The 12374-nt window shown below is 36.9% G+C and overlaps 1 protein-coding gene across 1 annotated transcript in view; it reads right to left on the minus strand.

Annotated features, from left to right (window-relative positions):
* Positions 1 to 12374, minus strand: part of PIK3C2G (phosphatidylinositol-4-phosphate 3-kinase catalytic subunit type 2 gamma) — a 390888-nt gene that overhangs the window by 210595 nt on the left and 167919 nt on the right. The window contains exon 17 of the mRNA XM_079938052.1: positions 7061 to 7154. Within this exon, the coding sequence (XP_079794178.1) occupies positions 7061 to 7154 (94 nt within the window). The remainder of the gene's footprint in view (positions 1 to 7060; positions 7155 to 12374) is intronic.

The following is a 12374-nucleotide window of genomic DNA, read 5'->3' on the forward strand; positions in this document are numbered from 1 at the left end:
AGTTATGTGAAAAATTCCATTGGTAGTTTGATAGGGATTGCATTGAACCTGTAGATTACTTGGGTAGTGGAGTAATTTTCACAATGTTGATTCTTCCAATCCAAAAACATGGTATGTCTCTCCATCTCTTTGTATCACCTTTAATATCTGTCATCAGTATCTTATAGTTTTCTGCATACAGGTCTTTTGTCTCCTTAGGTAGGTTTATTCCTAGGTATTTTATTATTTTTGTTGCAATGGTAAATGGGAGTGATTCCTTAATTTCTCTTTCAGAGTTTTCATCATTAGGGTACAGGAATGCAAGAGATTTCTGTGCATTTTGTTTCCTGCTACTTTACAAAATTCATTGATTAGCTCTAGTAGGTTTCTGGTAGAGTGTTTAGGACTCTCTATGTATAGTATCAAGTCATCTGCAAACAGTGAGAGTTTTACTTCTTTTCCGATTTGGATTCCTTTATTTCTTTTTCTTCTCTGATGGCTGTGGCTAAAACTTCCAAAACTATGTTGAATAAGAGTGGTGAGAGTGGGCAACCTTGTCTTGTTCCTGATCTTTGTGAAAATGGTTTCAGTTTTTCACCATTGAGAATGATGTTGGCTATCAGTTTGTAATATATGGCCTTTATTGTGTTGAGGTAAATTCCCTCTATATCTACACTCTGGAGGGTTTTTGTCATAAAGGGTGTTGAATTTTGTCAAAAGCTTTTTCTTCATCTATTGAGATGATCATATGATCTTTCTCCTTCAATTTGTTAATATGGTGTATCACATTTATTGATTTGCATATATTGAAGAATTCTTGCATTCCTGGGATAAACTCCAATTGATCATGGTGTGTGATGCTTTTAATGTGCTGTTGGATTCTGTTTGCTAGTATTTTGTTGAGGATTTTTGCATCTATGTTCATCAGTGATATTGGCCTGTAGTTTTCTTTCTTTGTGACATCCTTGTCTGGTTTTGGTATCAGGGTGATGGTGGCCTCGTAGAATGAGTTTGGGAGTGTTCCTCCCTCTGCTATACTTTGGAAGAGTTTGAGAAGGATAGGTGTTAGCTGTTCTCTAAATGTTTGATAGAATTCGCTTATGAAGCCATCTGGTCCTGGGCTTTTGTTTGTTGGAAGATTTTTAATCACAGTCTCAATTTCAGTGCTTGTGATTGGTCTATTTATATTTTCTATTTCTTCCTGGTTCAGTCTCAGAAGGTTGTGCTTTTCTAAGAATTTGTCCATTATTTCCAGGTTGTCCATTTTATTGGCATATAGTTGCTTGTAGTAATCTCTCATGATCCTTTGTATTTTTGCAGTGTCAGTTGTTACTTCTCCTTTTTCATTTCTAATTCTGTTGATTTGAGTCTTCTCCTTTTTATTCTTGATGAGTCTGGCTAATAGTTTTTCAATTTCAATTATCTTCTCAAAGAACCAGCTTTTAGTTTTATTGATCTTTGCTATTGTTTCCTTCATTTCTTTATCATTTCTTTCTGACCTGATCTTTATGACTTCTTTCCTTCTGCTAACTTTGCGGTTTTTTTCTTCTTCTTTCTCTAATTGCTTTAGGTGTAAGGTTAGCTTGTTTATTTGAGATGTTTCTTGTTTCTTGAGGTATGACTGTATTGCTATAAACTTCCCTCTTAGAACTGCTTTTGCTGCATCCCATAGGTTTGGTGTCATCGTGTTTTCATTGTCATTTGTTTCTGGGTATTTTATGATTTCCTCTTAGGTTTGTTCAATGATCTCTTGGTTATTAAGTAGTGTATTGTTTGGCCTCCATGTGTTGGTAATTTTTATAGATTTTTTTTTCCTGTAATTGATATCTAGTCTCATAGCGTTGTGGTCAGAAAAGATACTTGATACGATTTCAATTTTCTTAAACTTACCAAGGTTTGATTTGTGACCCAAGATATGATCTATCCTGGAGACTGTTCCATGAGCACTTGAGAAAAAAGTGTACTCTGTCGTTTTGAGATGGAATGTCCTATAAATATCAATTAATTCCATCTTGTTAAGTGTATCATTTAAAGCTTGTGTTTCCTTTTTTATGTTCATTTTGGATGATCTCTTCATTGGTGAAAGTTGGGTGTTAAAGCCCCCTACTAGTATTGTGTTACTGTCGATTTCCCCTTTTATGGCTGTTAGCATTTGACTTAGGTATTGAGGTGCTCCTATGTTGGGTGCATAAATATTTACAGTTGTTATATCTTCTTCTTGGATTGATCCTTTGATCATTATGTAGAGTCCCTCTTTGTCTCTTGTAATAGCCTTTATTTTAAAGCCTATTTTGTTTGATATGAGAATTGCTACTCCAGCTTTCTTTGGTTTCCATTGGCATGGAATATCTTTTTCCATTCCTCACTTTCAGTCTGTTTGTGTCCCTAGGTCTTCAGTGTGTCTCTTGTAGACAGCATAAATATGGGTCTTGTTTTTGTATCCATTCAGCCAGTCTGTGTCTTTTGGTTGGAGCATTTTATCCATTTACATTTAAGGTAATTATCGATATGTATTTTCCTATTACCATTATCATAATTGTTTTAGGTTTTTTATTGTAGATCTTTTCCTTCTCTTGTGTTTCTTGACTAGAGAAGTTCCTTTAGCATTTGTTGTAAAGCTGGTGTGGTGGTATGAATTCTCTTAGCTTTTGCTTCTCTGTAAAGGTTTTAATTTCTCTATCAAATCTGAATGAGATCCTTGCTGGGAGAGTAATCTTGGTTGTAGGTTTTTCCCTTTCATCACTTTAAATATTTCCTGCCACTCCATTCTGGCTTGCAGAGTTTCTCCTGAAAGACCAACTGTTAACCTTATGTGGATTCCCTTGTATGTCATTTGTTGTTTTTCCCTTGCTGCTTTTGCTTTTAATATTTTTTCTTTGCATTTAATTTTTTTTTTTTTTTTTTTTTTTGCGGTACGTGGGACTCTCACCGTTGTGGCCTCTCCCGTTGCGGAGTACAGGCTCCGAACGCACAGGCGCAGTGGCCATGGCTCACAGGCCCAGCCACTCCGCGGCATGTGGGATCTTCCCAGACCGGGGCATGAACCCGTGTCCTCTGCATCGGCAGGCAGACTCTCAACCACTGCACCACCAGGGAAGAGGGGAGCCCCTGCATTTAATTTTTGATAGTGTAATTAATATGTGTCTTGGCATGTTTCTCCTTGGATTTATCCTGTATGGGACTCTCTGTGCTCCCTGGACTTGATTAATTATTTCCTTTCCATATTAGGGAATTTTTCAACTGTAATCTCTTCAAATATTTTCTCAGTCCCTTTTTCTCTTCTGCTTCTGGGACCCCTATACTTGGAATGTTCATGTGTTTAATGTTGTCCCAGAAGTCTCTGAGACTGTCCTCAATTCTTTTCATTCTTTTTTCTTTATTCTGCTCTGCAGTAGTTATTTCCACTATTTCATCTTCCCAGTCACTTATCTGTTCTTCTGCCTCAGTTATTCTTCTATTGATTCCTTCTAGAGAACTTTTATTTTCATTTATTGTGTTGTTCATCATTGTTTGTTTTCTCTTTAGTTGTTATAGGTCCTTGTTAAACGTTTCTTGTATTTTCTCCATTCTATTTCCAAGATTTTGGATCATCTTTACTATCATTATTCTGAATTCTTTTTCACATAGACTGCATATTTGCTCTTCATTTGTTTGGTCTGGAGGGTTTTTACCTTGCTCCTTCATCTGCTGTGTGTTTCTCTATCTTGTCATTGTGCTTAACTTACTGTGTTTGGGGTCTCCTTTTCAGAGGCTGCAGGTCTGTAGTTCCCCTTGTTTTTGATATCTGTCCCCAGTGGCTAAGGTTGGTTCAGTGGATCATATAGGCTTCCTGGTGGAGGGGACTAGTGCCTGTGTTCTGGTGGATGAGGCTGGATCTTGTCTTTCTGGTGGGCAGGCTTGCATCCGATGGTGTGTTTTGGGGTGTCTGTGACCTTATTCTGATTTTAGGCAGCCTCTCTGCTAATGGGTGGGGTTGTGTTCCTGTCTTGCTAGTTTTTTGGCATAGGTTTTCCAGCACTGTAGTTTGCTGGTCGTTGAGTGGAGCTGGGTCTTGGCGTTGAGATGGAGATCTCTGGGAGAGCTTTCACGATTTGATATTATGTGGAGCCGGGAGGTCTCTGGTGGACCAATGTACTGAACTCTGCTCTCCCACCTTAGAGGCACATGGCTGACAGCTGGCCAGAGCACCAAGACCCTGTCAGCCAAACGGCTCAGAAGAAAAGGGAGAAAAAAAGAAAGAAAAAAAAATATAATAAAATAAATTTATTAAAGTACCAAATAAAAATTAATTTTTTAAAATAAAAAAATTATAAAGTAATTAAAAAAAATAAAGGACAGACAGAACCCTAGGACAAATGGTAAAAGCAAAGCTATACAGACAAAATCACACAAAGTAGCATACACATAAACACTCACAAAAAGAGAATAAGGAAAAAAATATATATATTGCTGTTCCCATAGTCCACCACCACAATTCTGGGATGATTCGTTGTCTCTTCAGGCAGTCCAGAGATGCAGTGTACATCAAGTTGATTGTGGTGATTTAATCTGCTGCTCCTGAGGCTTCCAGGAGAGATTTCCCTTTCTCTTCTTTGTTCGCACAGCTCCTGGGGTTCAGCTTTGGATTTAGCCCCGCCTCTGCATGTAGGTCGCCTGAGGGCATCTGTTCTTTGCTCAGACAGGACGGGGTTAAAGGAGCAGCTGATTCAGGGGCTCTGGCTCACTCAGGCTGGAGGGAGGGAGGGGTATGGAATGCGGGGGGAGCCTGCGACGTCAGAGGCCAGTGTGATGTTGCACCAGCCTGAGGCTCCATGTGTTCTCCAGGGAAGTTGTCCCTGGATCACAGGACCCTGGCAGTGGCAGGTTGCACAGGCTCCTGGGAGGGGAGGTGTGGATAGTGACCTGTGTTTGCACACAGGCTTCTTGGTGGCTGCAGCAGCAGCCTTAGTGTTTCATGTCAGTCTCTGGTGTCCGCACAAATAGCTACGGCTCGCGACCGTCTCTGGAGCTTGTTTAGGCGGTGCTCTGAATCCCCTCTCCTCATGCACCCCGAAACAGTGGTCTCTAGCCTCTTCAGCAGTTCCGGACTTTCCCCCGGACTCCCTCCCGGCTAGCTGTGGTGCACTAGCCCCCTTCACACTGTGTTCACGCAGACAGCCCCAGTCCTCTCCCTGGGATCCAACCTCCCAAGCCTGAGCCTCAGCTCCCAGCCCCGCCTGCCCCAGAAGGTGAGCAGACAAGCCTCTCAGGCTGGTGAGTGCTGGTCAGTACCGATCCTCTGGGCAGGAATCTCTCCACTTTGCCTTTCACACCCCTGTGGCTGCGCTCTCCTCCATGGCTCTGAAGCTTCCCTCCTGCCACATCCCGTCTCTGCCAGTGAAGGGGCTTCCTAGTGTGTGGAATCTTTTCCTCCTTCACAGCTCCCTTCCATAGGTGCAGGTCCCATCCATATTCTTTTGTCCCTGTTTTTTCTTTTTTCTTTGGCCCTACCCAGTTTCTTGCCTTTTGGGAAGTCTCATGACTTCTGCCAGCGTTCATTAGGTGTTCTGTAGGAGTTGTTCCCCATGTAGATGTATTTCTGATGTATTTGTGGGGAGGAAGGTGATCTCTACGTCTTACTCTTCCACCATCTTGAAGGCCTCCCATGTCTTGGAAAGTTTTAATGTCAGGGTGGAGCACTGAAGTGTAAGGGCAAACCCCACAATGAATGTTTTGAAAATTCTTTCCAACTTTCATTTATTTTCCAGTCACATTTTAGATTTCTTTCCATCTCACATGAGTTTATAATCATCATTTTTAATTAGGGAATAGCTGCAACGCTACTCATCTTTATCTCTGTGTATTTGCTATGTTGGATCCTTTGTGCATCTTGTCTACGAATTTGCATTTACAGGCATATGGCTCTCAGCGACATTCCTGGTGCCAAGTGTTATTGATTCAGATTGGGGTCTTCAAATGGATTTAATCTATATAAACTGTTGTAAAAACTTACTTTTTTGAGTTGGGTTAGATATAGCAGGTTGCCCATATTCATGAGGCATGAGATGAATAGTGTTCCTGCAAGTTGCATTAATCTTCATTTTCACTACACTATCCTGGCAAGCCTAGGGAAGTCACAACTATAAGGAGTGGCAGAAGCAACTCTATGGTATATATATTTCTAAACCAGCTCTCTCTTTAGGAGGCCTTTAGAGAAGTGCATATTCTGTTTGTAAAGTAACATGGTATTCAAGTCTATTCATAGAAGCTCCCCACTTCAGTCTTAGGGTCTCCTGTCTTAAATTCAAAACCTGAGGCACCTGGCATTTAAAATAGCTTGTAACTACAACCTGACATTTCAGATAAGAAAATACCTGTGTTAAAAAGCAAGACAAAAGAAAAACATAAAGACCACTATTTTAGGCCTATTCAGCATTCAGTATACAGTTAACTTAGAAAACAAATCATTGCTTATATTTTGGATATTCAATCATATATCAATACATGACCATTTGTGTAATTGTTTATATTTCAACATATTCAGACTAAATCCATCCTTGATCATATTTCTAGATAAATTTATATTATTTTCCAAAATTACTCCAATATTGTGATATTTGATGTCATAAAAGTGTACTATCTGGCAGCAGAATTTGGTTATTAGAAACTACTTTTATAAAATCTACAATTAATATTAGAATATGGGAAAAGCAAGAAAAATATTATGAGCAGATGCCTAGTAAATGACTATTTTCTACATAATATTTATTTGGTTAATTTTTTATTGTTTTATATATACAGTTGGATACAAGTATTTCATCACAAGCATTTCTATTTTTTTCCTGTTCTAATTAATAAGTGAAGTCATTTTCTAAAAATTTTCCCTTTTGGCTTTTATATACCTTTTTTGTAACTGTAACCAATTTTGGCTAGAGAATGTCTGCAGTACCCATATTGACATATAAGCTATAATTTTTTAGCCCCCTGGCTGGCCAAATTGCAATTATCACTTTTATGTAGTCTATTGTTGATTCACTGGGAACTGTTTTAGAGAATTATTGGTTAAAATCCTGGAGTCCCTTGGCAACTTTGCTGTTCTTACCTGAACTAGCTGTGGAAGATATTCCAGTAGTTCATCATTCAAGAGGTTGTCTAACTGTTGAACTGCAACTTTACGGATTTCTTGATCTGGAAAACTAATACAAAGTAAATATATCTATTAAGCTGTTAACAGTATAAAATAATGCATGAGAAATATCAAGAAAAGAGAGAATTAATTTCACCTCCAATGCATTAGATAAATAATCTCACAATCAATTAAGTTGTTCATTAGCACCAAATAATCATTCTTTTTTCATAGTCTGTACTCTCCTATGAACTGCAGTAGAAAGTTGTTTTGACTTTCAGATCCCTGACAGCTTTCCTGCCTATAAAATGTGGACTACAGAATATAAAAGATATTTTCTAAAATATATGAAAATTTTTGCTTATTATTTAGCCATATATTTAAGTAAATTATTACCAGCTGGAGACCTGATGGCATATATGATTAAAAATGAGATATGGTATATTTAAATGAGTTTTGGCCAGATGATAATGAAAACCAGAAATCTAAAGTATCTTACAATAAATAAGCACAAATAACTTAATACAGCTAAATCTTACTAGACTGTTAAGTTCCTGAGGGTAACTATGCCTTACTCATTTTTGGACTGCAAATGCCTGTTGTAAGATTTAGCACCAATCAGACACAATAAAAGTTTGTTACTGAATTAAATTTAGTTAGCATTTGAAACCATGTAGTCGCTCTTCATATTGGCAGGTTGCTCATCTGTGGGTACATAGGGTTGACTGTACTACATCATTTTAAGTAAGGGACTTAAGCTTCTGCATTTTGGTATCTGCAGAGGTCCTGGAACTAATCTCCTGAGGATACTGAGGGACGACTGTGCTCCTCCGATGGGCTCCTCTGATTGCCATTCTCTTGCTCCATCAGTAGAAGTAGATTCAATTATCTCTAGCTCCTGGGAAGTGCCTAGATACAACTTTGACACCATACTTAGTATGTAGATTAGTAGATATAACAAGGGTATTGATAAGACCAATTAATTTTAAACAAGTCTTAAAAAATTAGTATGTATAATTTAAAACTTGAAGGAAACTTTTTATAGTAATTTACTTAAAAACAAAGACATGAATGAACAAAGTCCCCAAATCCTTTTGTATGGGAACAAACAAAATGCTTTTCAACCAGTCAGGTGAGAGCTCTAAAGACTGGCTCTCAATACTGTGGAGGTCAGAAAACTTTAAAGTCTCCGAGGCCCAGTCTTTTTCAACATGTCAGGTTACTGAAGGGTGAAATGAATACTATGCAGCTACAGTGTAAAGGAAAAAATGGCATTACTCAGTATCTCCCAACTGTCCTTGATAGCAGTTTGAAATGCACTGCTTAAACAGTTTACATATTTTTTGTTCATTTAAATTGAGCATTTTAATTGCAACAAGAATTTCACTTCCAAGGTTAGTCATCCAAAACCCTTATTTCTGACCTGCAAATACTTTTCCAATAATTTTCTCCCTATGAACATTCAAGCAATAAGATCTAGTGAGAATGTAGTCCAGGCACATCTCAAGAAGTACCGCTAAGGTCAGAAGATCTTAGCATAGCATTAAGCTCAGATGGAGAGTAGAATGGTGTAATAAAAATGCAAAGCTGGAAGAAGGTCAGCTTGTTTTAGCACACTAAGACTTTATTTTCCCCTAATGAAATGTGATTGACTAACTTATTATTCTCAATTATTAAACCATTTGTCTGTGGCTTGTAGATGTCAAGGTCAGTTGGAGGACAGTTTGAAGTCTTAGAGGGAATAGTTAGTTGGTATATTTTGTTGCCTAAGTGATGACTTAGGTCTGATACTAGTCATCCATGCTTTCCTGTGTGCCTATTTTATCTTATTGGTGTGAATGACAAGAAGGAAAAATAGAAAACAAACATCACAACAAAACAAAAACCTTTGGTGAACATTATATTGGTAATTATGTATTTATTTCCAAACACTAGAAGGTAAACACTCTGAAAGCAGAAAAATTCTGCCTGTTTCATTCATATATGTGTCTGCATTGCCTCTAGATAGGTGGACACTCTCCACATATTTGAGAAATGTCTAAACTGAATTAATTATCATTCCACCTAAAACATCTCTACTATCAGACTTCTGTCTTGCAGTCTGTGTTATCACCTTTCTCCAGTCATGTAGGTCTTAAATTTTAATGGTTATATTTTCTCCCTCTTTGCCCTCTTCATTTAATTTTTCCCCCTTTCCATCTGGTGAAATTCTATTCATCCTTGAAGTCAAAGCTCAAGCATCAATTTACCAGTGAAGCTGTCCCAGCCACTTTCTAGCCCCCTGTTAAGTTCATCACACCCTTCTCTATGGGATTCTATACACATGGTTGAGGATAGGCTCAATCATTTATATCCCTAGTCCAAGCATAACTGAATATATTTGTGGAATTCCTAGTAGTCTCTTTTCTTTATATCTCATCAGTTGCCAAGTTCTGTTGATTTTTCTATCCCAATGGCTCTAGCATCTACACTTGTTTCAATTTCTTCTGCAACTGTCTATGCTAGTCCATAATTATCTCATGCTGGTATTAGCATTTGTCATAGCAATACCTTATAAAATTTCCTGTATTATTTTGTAAGTTCATTTCTCATAAACCATTAAATGGTTTTCTGTTTTCAAAGGATCTCTCAGGCCCATACTATTCATTTAGATATTCAAGGCTGGCTGAACACTCCAGATCTTTCTACTACTGTAATACTGAATAAACTGCTCTGGCTCATTGTATGTTATTTTTATTTTGAAAATGCTACGCTCATTCTCACCTTTGTGAGTACTGTAACCTCTGCTTGGAACACCCTCCCTTCTCTTCTTAAAGTCTTAGTCCTCCTTCAAAATGTGGATCAAATCCCCTTGAAGGCCACTATGCCAATCTTTAGCAATCACTTCTCTGAACTCCAAGGGCCTTGAGTGGTTAAATCCACTGGGCAATTAGGATATGCTACTGTGTATTAGGATTTATCATTTTATATATATGTGTCTTCATTCCTCAGCTAGTGAATATATAAACTGAAGATAAAGATTGTTCTATCTCCTTTTTTTTATTTCTAGAATTTAGCACCATGCTCCATACATGTTGAGTGATTAATAAAAATGCATTGGCCATGAAGATAATAATGAAGAAAATCATACTATGGAGCCCATCTTATTTCTTGTGCTCTGAGATAATTTACATTGGTAGCAATAGGCTTAATTCCACAAACACCACTCATACAAATTCCAGATTTTTTTTTCCTCTCAAACAGTAAGAGAAAAACAAATCTGAAGGTAATGGAAAAGAAGGGTTTATTTTCTTTTTTTTTCAGGCTCCTCAGGAATAGGAGAACAAAAATCTAGTAATATTTGTATAGTATAGTCCAAAAGGAAAATTATATATTGTATTAACATGTGCAAATGCTGGGAAGAATGTTTTTGCACCTTCATAGAAAGGAATGTCTCTTTTTATTCATTACTGTTGCTTGAAGTTCAGGAAGAAATTGGAAGAGAAATTGCCAAGAAATGAACCACAAGACATATTGAGATGTGGCTAAGACCTAACGACATTAAAACATATCCAAATATAACTTGAATTTGACTATTTTAGGAAGAGTTGGCCACATTAAAAGAGACGCTGGCAGTGTTGGTGAAGTTCCTGGGAAATGGGCTCTTTCATATATTGCTGGCAATATACGGGAACATGTATTTAAAAAGAATCTTTAAAATGTGCTTACTCCTGGATCTAGCAATTCTACTTTGGGAATTTTTCCTAAGAAAATAATCAAAGGTGTGTGTGAGGATATATGTATGCAAACAAAATTGGAAATAATATAAATATCTAAAAATAAGCAGTTAAGTTAAATGTGCTATGACCATATGATAAAATACATGCTGTCATTAAAATATTAAAATAAGATTTAATAATATGAGAATATTTTGAAAAAATTGTGCAATTTGTGCAGTATCATACCATTTAGAAAAATGCGTGCATTTTTCCATATGCTTAACAAGAAAGATGGAAAAGGAAGGATCAAAATATGAATACCAAATTTCTGGATGGAAATGTCATGGATGACTTTAGTTTTCTTTTTTATGCTTAGGTTTTCAAGTTTTCTATATGAAAGTGCTATTGGTTACTAAAAAAGTAATAATTTTTAAAGCAAGTCTCATTCAATTAACTATGAAAATATATTAATAATTGCAAATATATTACCACTAGAAAAAAGATCCAAATCATATGTCCTTTTAAGAGTGCACATTGTTGAGTAAAAGAACAAGCCTCATATCTTGTAGTTGATTGAGAATAACATGATAGGCCCAAATAGAGATCTGTGCCTCTGGAGAATTTATGCTTAATACCTTTTCAGGGCCATGAACTTACCCACAGATCAATGGACAAACATGTTCCACAAATCCTGGCATTTCTTTCCTGTGATGTTGTCTGAAACTATTTAATCTTTGGGGATATAGTTGTTGGCATTTCATGCTCAGTAACTCGCTCCTCAATGAGGTGAGGGCTACCCACATTAGTTCTCTGACTGTGCTGTGATATTTACAAACTGAAATGTCACATGTATCAGAAGAACGCAACCTATTTTGAATTTTCAACAAGCTAGGTTGTTGTACTTTCCAATGACCTGATTTGCTTGAAAAATAAGTATAATTTTTACCGATAATAAACCAGAGTCACTCTCTAGTGACCCTGCTAACCTTGGGATTACTAATTACTGTAGGCATGGACATAACACCTTGAGTCTGGGGAATAAACGAAAGTCCCGTTAGAAGATTCACCAGGCTTATGTCAATTAGGTCCTTGTTTATATTTATAAGAAACTTCCTTATAATCAATAAGAAAATAATTTAAAATGTAATAAATGGAGATCTATCTGTTTTGAGGTATTAAAAGGATACAAGATCAGTAAAATTCCATTACTTGTTGGGGAGGAGATTATGTAAGGTGAAACAAATTTTCATTTATTATGAAATTTTAAAAAATTAGGCATAAGAAAAGTCCAGTGAAATAATCACTTATTTAAGGTTATTCATAATTTTTTAAATGTCCATTTAAGTAACTTTACACTATCTAATTTAGTTTCCCAAGCATCTCTGAATAGAGGAGCAAAAAAACAATTGTGGTCAAAAGCAAAAACATCAAGACTGGCTTACTATTCAGTTTTACATGAGTTTCGTGAGCAGTGATTCTATATATTCAGGGTTTAGTTACTTCCGAATTGAGCTAACAATTGCATCCCTGGGATTTCTAAAAGGACAAGATACCATATCTAAGGTAAATATAACTGTGTATGGTAATTGTTA

This window comes from Stenella coeruleoalba (assembly GCF_951394435.1).
Source record: "Stenella coeruleoalba genome assembly, chromosome: 11".
NCBI lineage: Eukaryota > Metazoa > Chordata > Mammalia > Artiodactyla > Delphinidae > Stenella > Stenella coeruleoalba.